General features: G+C 36.6%; 1 protein-coding gene and 1 long non-coding RNA gene across 3 annotated transcripts in view; one reads left to right on the plus strand and one right to left on the minus strand.

Moving 5' to 3' along the window:
• Positions 1-18,936, minus strand: part of cntn5 (contactin 5) — a 286,113-nt gene that overhangs the window by 99,503 nt on the left and 167,674 nt on the right. For both annotated transcript variants that reach the window (XM_073815840.1, XM_073815839.1), the window contains exon 6: positions 4,117-4,212. In XM_073815840.1, the coding sequence (XP_073671941.1) occupies positions 4,117-4,212 (96 nt within the window). The remainder of the gene's footprint in view (positions 1-4,116; positions 4,213-18,936) is intronic.
• On the plus strand, positions 10,915-13,562 carry LOC135773288 (uncharacterized). Its single transcript, XR_010543500.1, has 3 exons — positions 10,915-11,177; positions 12,119-12,183; positions 12,554-13,562. It is a non-coding gene; the product is annotated as an uncharacterized lncRNA (long non-coding RNA).

Genomic DNA, 18,936 nt, shown 5'->3' on the forward strand with positions numbered 1-18,936 from the left:
TTGTGTAACGAAGAGATTTCTAATGTGAGTGATATTTCAGTTCTTTTAAAATAGTACATTTTCGTTGAGGACTCTCAAGATAGGATGAGAGCTGGATGAGGTTACCGTGGGTCTCCAGGAGCCCTAAGTGATCTAAAAATGGCCATCACACCACAAGCCTTTCATCTGATAGCACTAGCTCGACTGTCCACTGCCTGTTTCCTTCTAGCTCCCATCATTTTGTGTCCGTGCATCCGACTCCATTTAACCTGCAATTACTAAGGCTGAAGCGGAGACGAGAAGAAACTCAGTGAAAGTAAAGAGAGAAAGCAGGGGAATCCCCTTCCTGAGTATAGACCACTACTCGGCTAAATTGTGCAAGATGAAGTTTTCAAAACTTGGCTGGTAAGACAATGCATGGTCTTTTTCTGGTCACCTCACAGGTTAAGATAATACTAAGCTTAATTACAACCCTTGATATGTTTATTATGCAATTATGCAGATTTCAGTTTGGGTGGGATAACACAGAGCAAAACAAGAAGTTTCTGACTTATACTGTGTGTGTATGATCAACTTGATCTCACAACTATTCCAACCCAACGACACTGCATTTTAATGTATTTTAACTAAATATTTGATTCATTTATTTGTGTTCATGGAAACAATTTTCCTTGATTTTTTTCTGTGTCACTCAGCACAAATTTCTATGTATATGGTTTTTCGTGTCACTCAGCATGAATTTGCATAGGTTTTGTGTATTGTTTCAGACATCCAAAACCAACACTTTACCTCAACCCCAAGCGACAATGGTTTAAAAAAAGAAAGAAAAAAAAAACAACATAACATGACATGGAAAAATGAGGAACATTGAACATGAATAAATAAATCAAATATTTCATGACTATAGGGGTTAGATATTGAGTATTCAGGGTTTCCCGCAGCATTTTCCAGTTGGGGCGGCCCCCCTTAGCTGGGAAACCCTACCGCCTTAACTAGGTCGTAAAAAAAAAAAAAATTGCTGCACAAAAGGCCGTCAAGTGCATCTCGGAGAATATTGGGGACGCGCTTCACATCGTGAGCGGACACACGTGCCCCATGGCCGAAATGAGAAAGACGTGGTCCAGACCGTCACTGTCTGGAGGATAACTAGCCGGTTGATAAAACATCTTGGAGATTAGGGCTGACGCGCTTCACACCGCAAGCGTGCACGCACGCCACACGGCCGAAATGAGATAAAGAGGTGGTCTGTCATGTCTGGAAGATAGCCAGTTCATAAAACATCTACAACATGATGTTCTACAACATCTGCTTTAGGTTGTGTTTATTAACCCTTTAGTTTCACTTCATCACACAGCTATTCCCATTAGAGGTAAAAACATTTAATTAATTCATAATCTAGTTTGTGTTCATTTTCTGTCATAGTTTCTTAAAAATTTAGTTTTATGTGAGTGTTTTAAATAAAAATATTTTTATTTTAATCATGACACGTAAGCCCCATCCCTTATTACCAACGGCCACAGCCACCCGCCCAACCCTACCACCTTCACTAACAAATTTTCTGCGGGAAACCCTGAGTATTCATAACTTTTTTACAAGATGGCTAATTTCTTGTCCTGTACATACTGCATTTAAATTAGGTTGTCACTTCACCTTTAGTAATTTACGGGACTGACAACCGCATTTACAGAAACTCTGTGTAGTGTGTACGTAACCGAACTGAACAACTAGTTGTTGATTAAAAGTATAGCGGTAGATTTTCCAGAATTTTTGAAAAGAACCGCCCCTCCACTTTAAAAAAAAAAATGCACATACGCAACACTCAACCTGCTCCAGAGAGGGAACGCCTATTAAACATGTGCACGAGAGAGAGAGCATGCACGTGCCTAGTTCTTCTCTCCGCCCTGTTTACAAATTGCTGTCGGCATGTTTACCGTGTCTGCGCGGTTCGTGAAGTGCGCCAGGGCTAGCATCGCTAATCATACCTTACATTGACTTTTACCAGCAGTGATTTTAAATGGATTTCTCCAAATAGCATGCCAAACTTTACCTGTCGAGGAGAAACTTAGTGTGGGAAGCCCAACCTGTGCTTTTAGTGCACACCAGCATGTGAAATATTCTCCCAAAAACACTCTGGTCTTGTTTCTTTCTTCAGAGGCCTTTCTCTTCTTCTCATACAATTCGTAGACACTTTTTATCTTGCGACCCTCATACATTTTGAAAAAACACGGTTAGAATGCAAGCTTCAATTAATGGTTGAAACAGTAGACCATCACACATATACACCTGAAAGTGCGCATGTGCAGAAAGCTAACCTAGGGACGAGCACATACGACAGCCTTACGTCAACATATCACCAGAATGATTGACAACTGGGATGACCAATAGTCTCAATGATCCACCCAGAAAAAGAAAATCTTACACTATACCTTTAAGTATTTAAACAAATATCATGGAGCTTTTGCTTACTAGTGTTGCCAGATCTTAAACGAAAAATACAGCGAACAAGAAAAATGCTTGCAAATGCTTGACCTCAAAATATTGGGACCGGCAGCTTCTCACATTAATAACACCAAAAACCTGATCACTTCATGAGCCAAAAGCCATAAACGGTTAAAGGGATAGTTCGGCCAAAAATGACATTAAACCCATGATTTACTAACCCCCAAGCTGTCCGAGTTGAATATGTCCATCGTTTTTCAGACAAACACATTTTTGGATATTTTGGAAAATGTTTTAGATCTTTCAGTTGATTACATGTAATGTTACGGGGTCCACCCATAATCCACGACCTTCAAGTCCAAAAAAAGTGCGTCCATCCTTCACAAATGAAATCCAAACGGCTCCAGGATGATAAACAAAGGTCTTCTGAGGGTAATCCGCGCGGTGTTGTTGTAGAAATATCCATATTTAAAACTTTATTAATGAAAATAAATACCTTCCGCTAGCGCCGCCATCTTAGACTCCTCTGTATTCAGGAGAGAGTATTAGCGTAGTGTACGCACTTTTCTTAGTAACGTATGACAAATTCGGAGGGCGGCGGCACAGAGCAGCAGCAGAGTAGCCTCCGTAGGCTGCGTAAGCTCACATCCTGAATGGGGACGCGACTAAGATGGCGGCGCTACCGGAAGGTAGTTATTTTCGTTAATAAAGTTTTAAATATGGATATTTCTACAACAACACGGCACGGATTACCCTCAGAAGACCTTTGTTTGTCATCCTGGAGCCGTTTGGATTTAATTTGTGAAGAATGGACGCACTTTTTTGGACTTGAAGGTCGTGGACCCGTAACATTACATTTAATCAACTGAAAGATTAAAAACATTTTCTAAAATATCCGAAAATGTGTTTGTCTGAAAAACGATGGACATATGCAACTTGGACAGCTTGGGGGTGAGTAAATCATGGGTTTAATATCATTTTTGGCCGAACTATCCCTTCAAGCTCCACAACGGTACGTAAGTACCGAAAAAGACGAGGACCTGGCAACACTCCAAGACAGTGCTGAGAGAAGCAGCCTCACAAATGCGCACAACACAAGACGCCAAGACGGTGGTTTATTGCAAAACATAACGCTGTAATATTATTCTGGTTAAAGCTGTGAATGATAACCACGTGAGACGGCAAAACATTGCTATGGTTATCTCTGTGTCATCATCTCAGATTCGGGAGTGAGTGTTGTTCTGTTTGCAGTGTGCCTCTATGATCTCATACAATGCGAGTTTAAAAAAAAGGCAATAATGTAACCCCGCCCCAGTACTAAAAGAAAATCGTACTAAAACAAACAAGATCGTACATCATACAACTTAACTCTAATCAAACAGTTGCTTATTTATAATGATAATTTAGTTTATTTGTAAAACATCTACTGTATAAGCAGTACTGGACGAAATGGTTATGAATCTTCAAGTCTTGTTGTGCAGGAAATCCATTAGGTTTGTGTTTTGCATTCAAATAAGCCACATTTATTGGATAAAATCTAATAAGTATAAAAAATATGGCAGGAGATATCTGTTACAGGCAAAGATCTATTTAACTTCAATACATGAATCATATGCGAGACTTTGCCATATGGAACCAGTTCCCATATCATAACATACAGCATGTGACCTATTTTCAGTGAGACTGTATAATATCTACCTGGTGAATGAGGAGGAGGTGCACACATGAGCACAACTCCCTGGCCCTCCCGAACATTAACAGCTCCTCTACTCCGACCGCTGAACGCTCCCAGATCTGTGAACAAACACACACACAAGCGATCTTAGCAAGTGACAAAGTGATACACAGAAGCAGTAGACAGCTGTTAACCTGTAGATGAAGGGTCAGGGATTGCAAATGAGCACCTGAACGTCACATATGAGCTCCCGGCTCAGCCAGAATTAGTATCCATCATCTGAGGTGTGACCCTCGCTTGAGCACTCACTTTAACCTGCTCATACCCAAAACCTGTCATTTAAATCATGCTTGCTGTTTCCCTCCAGACACGACGGCCATGTGGTAATTAAAACAGCTAACCTTGCTGGAAGCCTTTAATCTTGTGAGTATCTCTGAAATACCGAAGAGAGGTCGGAAATCATTTTATTCATCAAAACGCTATGTTTTCGAACCACGACTGAGGAAAGAATGGATGATATTTTTAAAAATGTCATTTGAATTTAAATGATCCACGGTTAAATGAACGCTGTGGTGGGATAGTTTCAGATTAGGACATGGGAATGATACCAGACGACATTATGAGATTGATTTTACATTTCAATCTTTGACGTGACCTTACTCAGTCAATATTAAAGATATCAAGGTTATTCTTTTCACAAAATGTACATCATGTAGAATTATTTTATTTAGAAAGCAGTATATCTGGGTCACAAAAACAGTACAGTATGTACAGCATGGCTGAATTTTAGTCTTAGAGGGGATTCGCACAAGCACTTTTGGTGCGCACCCGGGTCCGATTGACGTAGGAGTATAATTCGTTTGGATGATGTGAACACTGTTTTCCAAACTTGGGTGCGCACCAGAGAACCACATCTGAGTCCGCTCGAAAAATTATAATGATATAATGTCAAAACTGAAGGTTGCAAGTACAATATAAGTACAGATGGACAGACAAAAAACACAAAAAGGAAAGAATTTCTCATAAAAAAGGTACAAGATGGTACAAAAGTAGTTGTCACTGGGGCGGTACCTTTTCAAAACATACACTTTTGTCCCTGAAAGGTACATATTGGTACTTAAGAGGTACACACTGGTACCTAAAAGGTACACATTAGGACTTTTTTAAAAGGTGCCATCCCAGTGACAGCATTTGTACCTTTTGCATTTGTGTATTTACAATCAGCTCCAAGATCTTCTTCTGCTATTTTTAAGATGAATTGTTTTAAAGGTCATTTTGCCTCAGTCTGAGCTTGCAGATATGAACTTCCACTTACTAAAGCTCTTGGTAACGGGAAAAAATGGGATGTTAGCAGTCTGTACGAAGGTCAGCAAATCAATAAGTGCTCCAATTAAGCATTGCTGTGCTGACACACAAACAAATATGAGAAATGGCACAAACTGTGTATGACTGGAAATGACACGTAATTCGGCATTTCAGCTACATGCCTTTAAGGGAAAAGTCATAACAACAATTTTGAGACCCTTGAGAAGAAAAAGCAAGCGATAAACAGCTTTGCTAATTAAAAGTAGTTAGGTGTCAGAGAAGGAGATACTTCAAGAAAATATTACTCAGATGTGGCTCTTTAGTAACTCGTGAGTGACTCCGACACGTTTATTCATTATAATTAATAAGCATAATAGTAAATAAACATGACCAGAAGTTGTATTTGTTCAAACAAATTCAATAAACTTGACAAATGGAACAAATACTATCCATAAAACAGTACAGTAATACAGGATAGGCTTAAAGACAAAAATGACTTTAAGAGTACCTGCTGATGCACGATACACAAACATTGATGCATCAACGTCTAAAATTTCTCAGTTATATTTGTTCACTCCTTCCCCCTATAGTGGACTCAAATGTCCTTTTTTGAGTTGGAAGTATAAACAAGCGAGTAGTTTTTTTACATGGCATGCCTTTGGAGGGTGGGGTTTAGAAAGAGGAAGTATGGAAGTTAGCATAACTGCCAGCATCCCTTACAATATTTTAGGGTCTATGCAAGACTTTACGCAAAAGTCTCCATTATACCCCATTGCTGTCTAGGAGAAACAACTGAGGGAATGTGTTTTTTTTACGTAGGAGTTTTTTCTTTCCTAAGGGCAGTGGTTCATTTAACACAAAAGAAACAGAGATAAGAGTAGCTGTTTACGAATGTATGCATTTATTTTTCTTTTTTAATTGTACTGACTGAAAGAGTTCCAGCAAGCTGAGGCAGGCTGGTAATTAATCTTTTTTTCATTGTGTGTGGAGACAGACGAGATCACAAGAGCTTGTGGGACAAGGAAAGAGCTGTTTAATCTACTCTGGATGCTGGTGGTGTTGATTAGCCCCTTTCAGACTGAAGTGAAGTTTTAATTTCACACAGCAACAATGTCAGATGGTGAGGGTATCTGGAAAACTTCACACGGGGGACAGTTTCTGCATGCCAAACAATTCAATTCATCCAGGCAAACTTCAGAGTCCATATAAAAGACAATTGGCTGCCAATTTCCAGTAAAGTGACACTTTTTACGTGAAATGGGATATATAAAAAACTACAAATGTAAGGTGGGACATACATTTATCTATTAGGAATTGATAAGATCTATTGAAAATTGACTGGATCAATAGAGAATTGTTTAGATTAATTGGAATTGTTTACATTTATTTGGAAATTTATTGGATCTATTGGGAATTAACTAAATCCATTGGGAATTTCCTGGATATTAAGAATTGTCTGGAGCCATTGGGAATTGGTTAGATCCATTGGAGGAGTGATCCAAACTGATTGGATCGACTGAGAATTGGCTGGATCCATTGGGAATTGCTTAGATCCACTGGAAACTGATTGGGTTGATTGGGAAATTACTTGATCTATTGATAAATCTATTGCGAATTGGATCATTGGGATTTTATTTTATGTATTGGGAATTTCTAGATGCACTGGGAATTGATTGAAACCATGGGAATTGACTGGATCCATTAGGAATGCAATACATCATTTGTGAATTTGATCCATTGGGATTTGATTTGATCTATTGATAAATCTGTTGCAAATTGGATCCTTATAGATTTTATTTGATCCATAGGGAATTTACTGGATGCACTGAGAATTGACTGGATCCATTGGGAATGTAATACATCCATTGTAAATTTTATTAATTTGGATTTGATTAGATCTACTGGGAACTATCTGGATCCATTAGGAATTGACTGGATCTATTGGAAATTGAGTGATCCAAACTGATTGGATCGACTGAGAACTGGCTGGATCCATAGGGAATTAGTTAGATCCTCTGGAAACTGATTGGGTCCATTGGGAAATTACTTGATCTATTGATAAATCTACTGCGAATTGGATAATTGGAATTTTATTTAATCTGTTGGGAATTTACTAGATGCACTGGGAATTGTTTGAATCCACTGGGAATGTAATACATCAATTGTGAATTTGATACATTAGGATTTTTATTTAATCTATTGATAAATCTGTTGCAAATTGAATCCTTTTAGCATTTATTGATCTATTGGGAATTTACTGGATGCACTGGGAATTGGCTGGATCCATTAGGAATGCAATACATCAATTGTGAATTTGATCCATTGGGATTTGATTTGATCTATTGATAAATTTGTTGCGAATAGAATCCTTTTAGATTTTATTTGATTTATTGGGAATTTACTGGATGCACTGGGAATTGACTGGATCCATTGGGAATGTAATAAATCCATTGTAAATTTGATTAGTTGGGTTTTGATTGGATCTATTGGGAACTAACTGGATTCATTAGAAATTGACTGGATCTATTGGAAATTGAGTGATCCAAACTGATTGGATCGACTGAGAACTGGCTGGATCCATAGGGAATTAGTTAGATCCACTGGAAACTGATTGGGTCAATTGGGAAATTACTTGATCTATTGATAAATCTATAGCAAATTGGATCATTGGAATTTTATTTTATCTATTGTGAATTTACTAGATGCACTGGGAATTGTTTGAATCCACTGGGAATGTAATACATCAATTGTGAATTTGATACATTAGGATTTTATTTAATCTATTGATAAATCTGTTGCGAATTGAATCCTTTTAGATTTTATTTGATATATTGGGAATTCACTGGATGTACTGGGAATTGACTGGATCCATTAGGAATGCAATACATCAATTGTGAATTTGATCCATTGGGATTTGATTTGATCTATTGATAAATCTTTTGCGAATTGAATCCTTTTAGATTTTATTTGATCTATTGGGAATTTACTGGATGCACTGGGAATTTACTGGATCCATGGGAATGTAATAAATCCAGTGTAAATTTGATTAGTTGGGATTTAATTGGATCTAATGGGAACTAACTAGATCCATTAGGAATTGACTGGATCTATTGGAAATTGAGTAATCCAAACTGATTGGATCGACTGAGAACTGGCTGGATCCATGGGGAATTGGTTAGATCCACTGGAAACTGATTGGATCGATTGGGAAATGATTTGATCTATTGATAAATCTACTGCGAATTGGATCATTGGAATTTTATTTGATCTGTTGGGAATTTACCAGATGCACTGGGAATTGATTGAATCCAGTGGGAATGTAATACATCAATGATTGGGTCGATTGGGATATGACTTGATTTATTGATAAATCCACTGCGAATTGGATCATTGGAATTTTATTTTATCTGTTGGAAATTTACCAGATGCACTGGGAATTGATTGAATCCAGTGGGAATGTAATACATCAATTGTGAATTTGATCCATTGGGATTTGATTTGGATCTACTGGAAACTGACTGGATCCATTAGGATTTTTTTTATCTATTGGCAATTTACTGGATGCATTGGGAATTGACTGGATCCTTTGGCAATGTAATAAATCCATTGTAAATTTGATTAATTGGGATTTGATTGGATCTACTGGAAACTGACTGGATCCATTAGGAATTGACTGGATCTATTGGAAATTAACTGGATAGATTGGGATTTGATTGGATCAGTTGTGAATTGATTAAACACATCAGAATTAACTTTATCCCCTCAGGATTTATTCAAGCCATAATTTACTGGTGGTTTTAAGGAAACTATTGAGAGGCTTTTTGACCAAGAGATAAAAGATCGAATTCACATAAAATATATGGCTACTTGTTTTTAACGCTATAACCTTTATTGGACTCGTGTTAATTGGCAATAAATAAATGTGTTTTTATAAAGCAGCAAAGGTCTTAATAGCTACTGCAGGCTATTGGTTAACATTAATCTTAGGCGTACAGTAGCATCTACACTGAAAAAAATGGACTTGGTGGGTCTTTGAATTTAAATAAAATAAACATGTATATGCAACACAAAATATTTATATTCCTTGTGTAAACATAATTTAATTGATTATGATGAAAATGTTTTGTTTGAATGTAAAATGAACACATTATTCTCACATTGATTAAAATTGATTGAATTGAATACTTAAAGCAATAAAATTGAGTTTGCACACAAAATGGCACCTCCTAAACAGAAGGTGGCAGTAACGCTCAATAAAAAGGACGTCAATCGCCATAAAGGAAGAATAAACATCGTTTGTTTTGGGCGCCAAAATGAAGACTCAGCAGCAGTCAGTCAGAAGAACTCTCTCAGACGGACACCACGTTATTAAAGTAAGTTCTATTATTTATTTATGTTCACTTTATACGTGATACATCTTCACTAGATAGACAGTTTTTTTACAATATGTAGCCATTGCAATCACTTGTAGTAAAAATGAGTTTGGAGGATGTTGGTGGAGTAAGTTAACGTTACAGTCAGTCAGTCAGTAAGTGTAAGGCTCATAAAGAAAAACAGCGTTTTAAAAATGTCAGCTGTATAACGTTATTTCACGTTTGGTAGTTTTATCCGAGTTGAAAACTGTCAGATTTGAGTTGACTTTTGAGGCACTTTTTACTCAGTTGTTCTATGGAAACGGTTCAGGACAAATAAAACGCTAACCAAACGTTATTCTGTCCAGAGTAATTTACCAGATGATATCAATTGACTACATTAATAATGACATTGCGTATGAAACAAACTGTCTGCTTAATCAGATGAACAGACCCGCGTCAGTTATTCGTGACTTCGCTACGCCAGGAGCAACACTTGATTCAATTAGAAAAAGCTTTTTTAAATGTCTCGCGTGACGTCTGGTATATTAACTGAAAAAAAATCGCTTTGAAGTGCCACACCTTAAAGCTGACGTTTTCAGAAGAGCACCTTGTTTTAAGATCTCATTTTGTCCAAAATTGCGTCCTATGACAGATATAATACTTATTTCATTATTGCTCTGTGTATGTGTGACCTTAATCATTTGAGGTTGTGTGTTGATTTCACCTCTGAATATTTCCTCTTATAGGTCCATCATCCTTGCATGCGCTACACTCTCAAAAGCATTGGTAAGTAATTCCTATCACTGTTTTACTGCTGTTAGGAGCTAAATCTTATTTTTGTAACTAATATACATGTATTATTCTTTGACTCGCAGTACTCAAATATACAATGGTTGGTTAATTTGTTTTCAGATAAATGCTGAATTTAAAATAATCACTACTGTCTTATGTTCCTGCGTGTCACCTGGACCTCCAATCCAAAAACCTGACGAAACTCTTCTATCAGAAAGGAGGACAGCCAGCAAACAGACTTCGAACAATCAATGATCAAATGACAGAAGTAAGTAAAATAGATTCATAGACATAAAAATGTGTAAACATTGTTGGAAGTACAGAAAATGTAGTATGTTTTAGTTACATCTTTTGGCACACGGGTCATTAAACCACCTGCACTCTAAAAATGGCTGGGTTATTTTTTAACCCAAAATGCTGGGTTGAGTCTGTTGGGTTGTTTTGCTGGGTTAATTTTTAACATTTTAAACACTTTTTGGGTAGTTTCAGTTTTCTGGTTGTTGGGTTAAAACTGCTGGGTTATTATACTGGGTTGTTTGAAGAGGCTCACGTGCTTCGCGCCTTTGATGTTTGAATGTGCTCAGCAACGGTCGTCTTGAAAGGACAGAGTCACTGGAAGCAGTTGTTTCAAGGTAAGTTTATATGTTTTTGTAAACATTTCATGAATATAAACAAGATTATAACATTTTGCGAGACAGCAACGTGTTAATTTATACAGACTAAGACGACGGGTGTAATTTAGAGGAATGACGACTGTTACCTCAGATCGCCATTTACAAAAATTGACTCGAATAATCGTTCTAAGATGTTTAATATGGCATATTAATAAAATTAATAAAATCGATGTTACAAAATCCCCATCATACGGTTGATTACGTTAACTCATGACAATTTCTGTAAGCCTTTAACAAAGCGAGTCAAAACCGGTACCGAGCCGACCTCCGCAACGTTTCGGCTTTTTGTGTCACACACGCGCATAGTTTTCCCAGCTTAGCAATAGCGACACTATTAAATTAAAGTTGATGACAAACGAGTTGCTTTCTTGTCATTTGATATGGAAAGACAGACCGCGAGGCGCGAGCACAAGTTAACTTAACCGGCGGCGGAGAATTGCGGAGCCGCGGCGTCTACTCTGTCACTGAGAGGCAGGGACAAGCAGCACATTCACTTCACAGTCGGTACGGCGGGTAACGCGTCGATAAATGAAAACGAAACAGCGTTTCCAAGAACCGGTGTCTTATATGTATATTGCTTGGTCCTCTCTTTTAAAATGAAACAATAATGTCAGTGTTTGAACATGAACTTGAATACATAAATGCATTTGTCACCAAGACACTGCGTGTCACTGCGTGTACAGTTTAACAAACATTTATATGTGTTATATGAATGAAGATGTGTTATTGAGTCGTATTTAGTTACTATTTTATATTAATTTTATAATATTCTTGGGTTGTCTCCTGTGATTTCAAATTTATATTGACCAACCCTCTGATCTGTGGCTGATACTGTATCAGAGATGTTATGTTTTTAGCAGAGATCAGATGTGATGTTGTTTCCCATTCTTTTTGTCTAGAGAGTGCAGAGTTTTTATGTCCATCCATTAATGAGGCTAGCAAGACCTTCATACAACTTCAGCCAGTAAGTATAACATTTAATAACTCCTATTTAAAATGTATTGGGAATGTCTTAATTATCTGCTGCATTTTATTCTGCAGCACTTTATTCTTTATAGTCAGATCATCATATTTGTCAGTCTGTGTGGTTTGCAGCCGTTGTTGTTGGCACAACAGTTAAAGGAGTGTAACACCAAAGTCGTATGCAAACCGACGACAGGCCATTGCATTTTTGGGGAAAAAAATCTCACACGTGGTGGTAATGCGGCCAGGGATGCAAAAGAAAGTCTTATAATTTTTATAAAATGTATAATTCACTTGGCCCACATGGTTTTCTGAACACTTAAATCTGATCATTTAGTTCAGACCACTAAAAGTTTTTTCCTCTTTTGTAGGTTGCAACAAATGTGGTGGAAGTTCTTCTCTGGACAGAATCCTCGAAATCCTTTCTTTTATTTCCTGGCCATGGGAAACATGCAATCAGTCTCTCTGATGGAGCCAATACGGAAGTGACTTAAACTGCAATTCGGCCAAGATGGCGACGGCACGCACCGCCTACTTTAGGCTTCAAAAATGCTCTTCACAATCAATGGGTGACATCACGGACACTACTTTCATATTTTTTTTCAGTCTATGGTTTAAAGGCATTTTACGTGCTTGAAAATAAATACCCCAGGCAATGTGCATCTACTGTAGTCTGTAATTTTCCAAATGGATGAATCCTCTGCTGTTCGGTTCCTTTGTACATCTTTGTTCGTGAGGAGTAACTTTAATAAATGAAGTATTTTTAGTCAAATACATTCCATACTCTGAAACTTGGAACATCTGTTCTGTAAAAAACTTTACACATCTGTAAATGATTTTACTTTTAATTTAACAATTACATTGTTTATTTTCTTACACTGCTGCAGTTTTGTTTATGTACATTTCAGTATTTCATTTATATATTGTATATACTTATATACAAATTCTGTCTTAAATTCAAACAAATTGATTTAACCTGTTACATTGTTACTTCAATGTGCATAATTTCTGATATTTAATAAATATATTTATACTTGATGTCAGTAAGCAGCAGTCCTTTAAATGATTTTGCAACTGCCAACTGTAAAAATTTAAGAGTTTGTAGTTATTTTGAAGTCAAATAAACATTTATTTGGTGTTCACAATGGTCTTGATTTACAATAAAGCACATGATAAAAATAACCCAGCAAGAATAACCCAAACCCAGAATATTAATCTCATAAGTGGTTAAAATGACTACACGTTGGGTTTTTTCAACAACCCAACCTGCTGGGTTAAAATGTGTTACCCAGCGTGTTGGGTTACTTTAACCCAGCATGTGTTCTGTCCAATATTTACCCAGCGCTGGGTTGCCAATTGGGTTGTTTTTAACCCAACCATTTTTAGAGTGTGGGAAGATTTAAAGGGGTAGTTCACCCAAAAATAAAAATTCTCATCACTTACTCCCTATCATGTTGTTACAAACCTTTATAAATGTCTTTGTTCTGATGAACACTAAGGAAGATATTTTGAGGAATGTTTGTTCCCAAACCAATCATAAGCCCCATTCACTTCCATAGTGGGGAAATATAGTACTATGGAAGTGAATGGGGCTCATGAACAGTTTGGTTGCAAACATTCCTCAAAATAAATGTCTTCCTTCGTGTTCATCAGAACAAAGACATTTATACAGGTTTATAACAACATGACAGTGAGAAAATGAGAATTCACTTTTGCTGTGATTGTCAGGTATGGTAGCACACACTCGAAATGTGGCCTCTTTATTTAACTCATTCCAGTGTAGTAAACGCGCACACACACCTGGAGCAGTGGACAGTGCAGCTGCCTTGCTTTGTAACACATATATTTGTAACCAATTGTAATATGCTGTGGCAATGCACATGGGTCTGTATACTTACATTTATATGTGTTTGCATTGTACTAATTTCCAATGACACTTTTATTGTAACAGTAACTTTTTTTCTGTTTCTTTAACTACATTTGTCTGTTTTGTACAGGGCATGGATGAAGTCAGCATCAGTGTGGTCATTTGAAGACACCACTGTTGGGATTTGTGCTCTCAAACAACATGCTTCTTGTGATGAAGAAGAGGATCTTTGTATAGTCCTGAAAGGCATGAAGGTGTTGCAACATCGTGCCATGTTGTTTGAGCTGATGTATGCCTTAAACCTGAGCTATCCTGATCGCTGCTTTATTTTTGAAGAAATCCAAAAGATTTTAATGGAACTGCATTGAGCGTAACTTTAACGAACAGTTTCTTTCAGTGAAAGGATCAGAAAGACTGTGCTGCTCATTTATGTTCTTTCTATTTATCTGTTTTAAGTGTTTTTTCTTATTAAAACATTAACCGTTTGCTGCTCAGAGTTGATTTTGGAAATGGTTGTTGTATTTTGTTTTTGTTGAATCTTTGATTATCAGTTTATACAAATGCTGTAGCTCTGACTTTCTGAAGGATTGATATATTCCAGTTTGTAAATCCATTTAAAAAATAATAGTACTTACTGTTTTGCATGTCTCTTTGGAATGCAAGTGTTTGTGCTTTAGCACTTCTAAATCTACTGTGATAGTAACTATTTTAAACATTTGGGTCAGTTTTACAGATGGGGCTTTTTCTAGTCCCGGACTTTTGCAATGCCTTAATTTGAAAACATATTGCACTGACATATCTTGACATATATCAGTGCCATTGTTTTGTCTCAAGATGTACTCCAGTGTTGTTTTTGTAAGATAGGTTTGTTTGTAAACTTTTTTTGTAAAAAATATCCTAATATAACTAGGGCCTAGTCATGGATTAATCTACAACCTGTTTGGGAAATTGCCCCTTTGTATGTACTGCATGTGCTGATTGTTGTAATAGTTATTGACTGTTGTTGAATTAATGTGTAGTGATTTAAATGAATTGATGATCTGAAAGCAGTGGTTTGCCTCAATATCACTAAACTTTTGTTTAAAACTCTTTGCTTTTTATGCCAATGCAAATGTATTTTGTATTTAAAAAAGAAATAAATAACATTTGGATAATTATGGATGATTATTCTGGTGCCAGAAACATAATGAAATTGCTTTAGAGTTACATAATCCCATAATATAAGCATTAAAAAAGCATGTTGGAATTACAGATGAAAATCTAGTCCCCTTACATAATAAAATTACTTAAACATTACAAAATAAATGTGTTATAGTAAAGAGAAATAGCACTTTGAGTCAACATATTTATATTAGACTACTTGAAACAATTAAAATGTTTTGGTCTGACACATAAAAATTAAATGAGGAAAATTATGTTGGTTTAACACAATCGGATTATGTGGGACCGATGTACACATTAAAATTACGTAAATTGAAAGGATTTTTTTTTTCAGTGTAAGCACTGTACTCATTTTTACAATAAGGCAGGACAGGATGTTATACTGTATTTCAATAAGGAATACAAATAACATAAAACAGGATAATCAACTTTCAAATACATTTTCAACACTACAATTTTCATTACATGTTACTTTCCATCTACGGAAATGATATATTTTCAAATCAAAGCAAACACAGCAGCTAGTTTTCCCTCACTGACAGGTTTAAAATATCTGGACTGCAAGCACGGCTGTTTTTGACACATCAATGCAGCGTAAATGACTTCTGCTGAACAATGGCTGATCTTTGCACCTGTCTGTTACAATATTTGACAGCTGAAAGATGGCTATACGTTATGTTTTCTGGTGGAACATATGATTTGAAAAGCACAACCTTGACATCTGCCCAGACATGATAAATAGATGTGTATAGATAAAATAAATAAAGCTAGCAATATATCAAGTTAACAAAAACACCCAGGTCACTGTTATCAATGAGAATGTGAAAGCAGTGCATTTGCAAAAACTATGAAAAGTTAAATAAATAGTTTTATAAATAATTAATCACATACCATGACATGACAAGGGTTACATAGAAAAGTAACCCTTAACCTAATCTTCCCAACCAACAATTTTTGGGCAGACTCTTAAAAGGAAAAATGACCAAAATACAGGTTTTATATGTTGACCTTATTATTTTATTTGCCCTAATCTTTTTTGGCAACATGTTTTATTTTTGCCTTCTATTTGAATGTTTTCCACATTCCAACTGTGCTGTTCATGATGTATTTGGACAAAAACTCCTACATTCTGTATTTATTTTTATTCCCAAAACAGAGCACTTTTGTTCACATCTGTTCTGCACAGTCAAATGGTCGTGCATCAATACTGTACAATCACCCTACAAAAAATAAGCCTGCAACCCTTTCAATTATAATGGCTTAACACTCACCACTACAGAAAAGCTGTTATTCTGTCGCATTTCATGCACCACAGAGTGCTATGGAGAGCCACGAAGTCAACATTTTCAATGGCCACCTTGTAATCGTTCGTTACTTTGAGTGACAATTCTACCTCATCGTCTGTCCAAACAAAGACGTCCTTGCTTTTCCTTTCGCCATATAACTATCGTCAGACAACTCACCAACAGCAGCAGTTTCTTCTTCTTCTTTCTTTTTATTGCCGGCTCGATTCCTAAACGTTGGATTAACGCCCCCACTGCGAATTATACTTTTATGCACACTTTTATGTATGTGCATACTCAAAGTGATGCAAACTAAGTGCTCTTCCGCCATACAATATAGTTCTCATTGTTTATCTGCTTAAAAAATCACCATGTTTTATTTTGTGCCACCATACTTACTCGTGTAAATACTCATGTAACAGTCTTTAAATAAGGAAAACATGAAAGTGTTAAATTAATCCCTGTTTGGATCCTAAGGAATGAATGGGGCTAGGCTAAATGCTAACACATTCACAATGCGCTAAACAAAGATTAAGTGCACGCTTTGAAAAAAGATAGGGATGTATTCATTCGTCTTAGTTGAGGTAAGAACATAGTAAAATATTGAAAACGGTGGTGTTTTCCTTTAAAAAGTATTCTTGACTATTTGTGATCATCAGCAATCTCTTGATTTGCTCCAAAGCAGCAGAAGCTTAAGGAACCATCAACAGACGCAGCACCTGTCTTTAACTTTCAGATCTTCAGGGTGCTGCTCACAATGAAAGAGAAAAAGATCAAAGTTTCTTTTCTCCATGAAAAATGAAAAGATCCAGTGCGGGTAGGAGAGACGCCCTTCTGGGACTGTGCAAAAGAAAAAAATAAAGTAAAAGATAGAGCGATTCAATAGTTTATATCTTATTTATGTGAAACGGGTGGTTGGTAAGCCACATCACTAAAATGTGCCAAATGTCGGTCTGTGCTTAGCGGCTCCACGGCTGCTCAGGGCTGAAAAGAAGGATGGGTGTGTGCTGTGTAATGTATGGCCTTAGGAAGGTGATCTCCTTTAACAAACTGTCACAAGAGAGCGGCAATGGAGAGGCTCAGCAGAATCCCATTGTAACAGTGCGGATTATTGATTTATCAACGCCTGTCACAGCTGCCTTCTTGTTCTCCATACGAGAGTCTTATCCCTGCCCCGCATCAATTCACTCCAGACATATGAATTATAACTAATCAATGCACTCCGCTGTAGTCTAAATGGGAAAATAGATTTTCTTTTGTTGTTCCTACGCGGACGAGGGGCGAGATGTGATAAATGATATATCTGCAGACAGCTAGGGTCATGAAACATGAGTAGGGTGACATGTAACAAGATTTTATTTTTTTCATTTTTATTTCTCTCTTCCCGTACTTATGTAGCGCGGGCAATAAATTGTGAAGGCAGCCTGGTAAAATTCATATAATTTACGCAACTGTCAAAAACTATGCGATGGGTTTTTTATGTGAGCGTCATGAAATGGAAACCCTTGATAGACGTTTAGATAGAAAGATAAAAATTTGTTGACTTGCTTTCGTCAGATCCCAGTAATCATCTCGTATTTTCCTGACCGCTCATTTTGCATAGTAAATTGAAACCTTTGTATGGTAAAATGATGTTCATCTGTTCTCAACAATGAGGGAGATTGGGAAGTAAGATAAAGTTCTGCTCAAACTGCTCAAACACGTACATCTCAATACACTGCTTTTGCATTTGCATACTGTACCAGAATGTTACTTGGTGAACAAAACAGACAGCAATTTTCAAATGTATGTGCATCCCTTAAGAACCTCAGCACTAAGAATTAAAAATCTTGTTATTTTGGTAATAAAAAATTAAAATATCATAAAGGCTCTGTTTCAAATTCTTGTGAGCTCCCTATCTAGACAATATTTTTTTTTTACCTTTGTTTCATATGCCCAATCTCTTCCATACTGGAGCAATCCCAAACAGCAATGAGCTCAGTAAATACTATTTATAGTTATAAACATACTGTATTTATTACAAACTACTATCAAAACAAAATAGGTCTATCTGAGTAATAATGTACTTAATATTTGTGTGTTACGCAAGGTAGTAATGCAGCACAACGTGAAGCGGAGTGTGCACTCCGGAGTGCACTATTTTCAAATAATTCAAAGGACTGTAGTCAATTATTCCTCTTATAGCACAGTGACCGCAAACATTGCTCTAGTGGTTATGTTAAGACATTTGACAGGTCAGGTGTTCGTTTTGCAAAAAAATAATATCTCAACCAATCAGAATAAAGAATTTATATTTATACCACAGTGCTGTTGAATGCTTTATTGTGGTTGAGAAATGTTCCACGAGTATGCATTGTTTTTCGATAAACGCACACCTAAGCTGTGGTTATACAATGGTATAAGTGGAACAATTTCCTCCAGTCCTTTAAATTATTTGAAAATA

This window comes from Paramisgurnus dabryanus, chromosome 9 (genome assembly GCF_030506205.2).
Source record: "Paramisgurnus dabryanus chromosome 9, PD_genome_1.1, whole genome shotgun sequence".
Lineage (NCBI taxonomy): Eukaryota > Metazoa > Chordata > Actinopteri > Cypriniformes > Cobitidae > Paramisgurnus > Paramisgurnus dabryanus.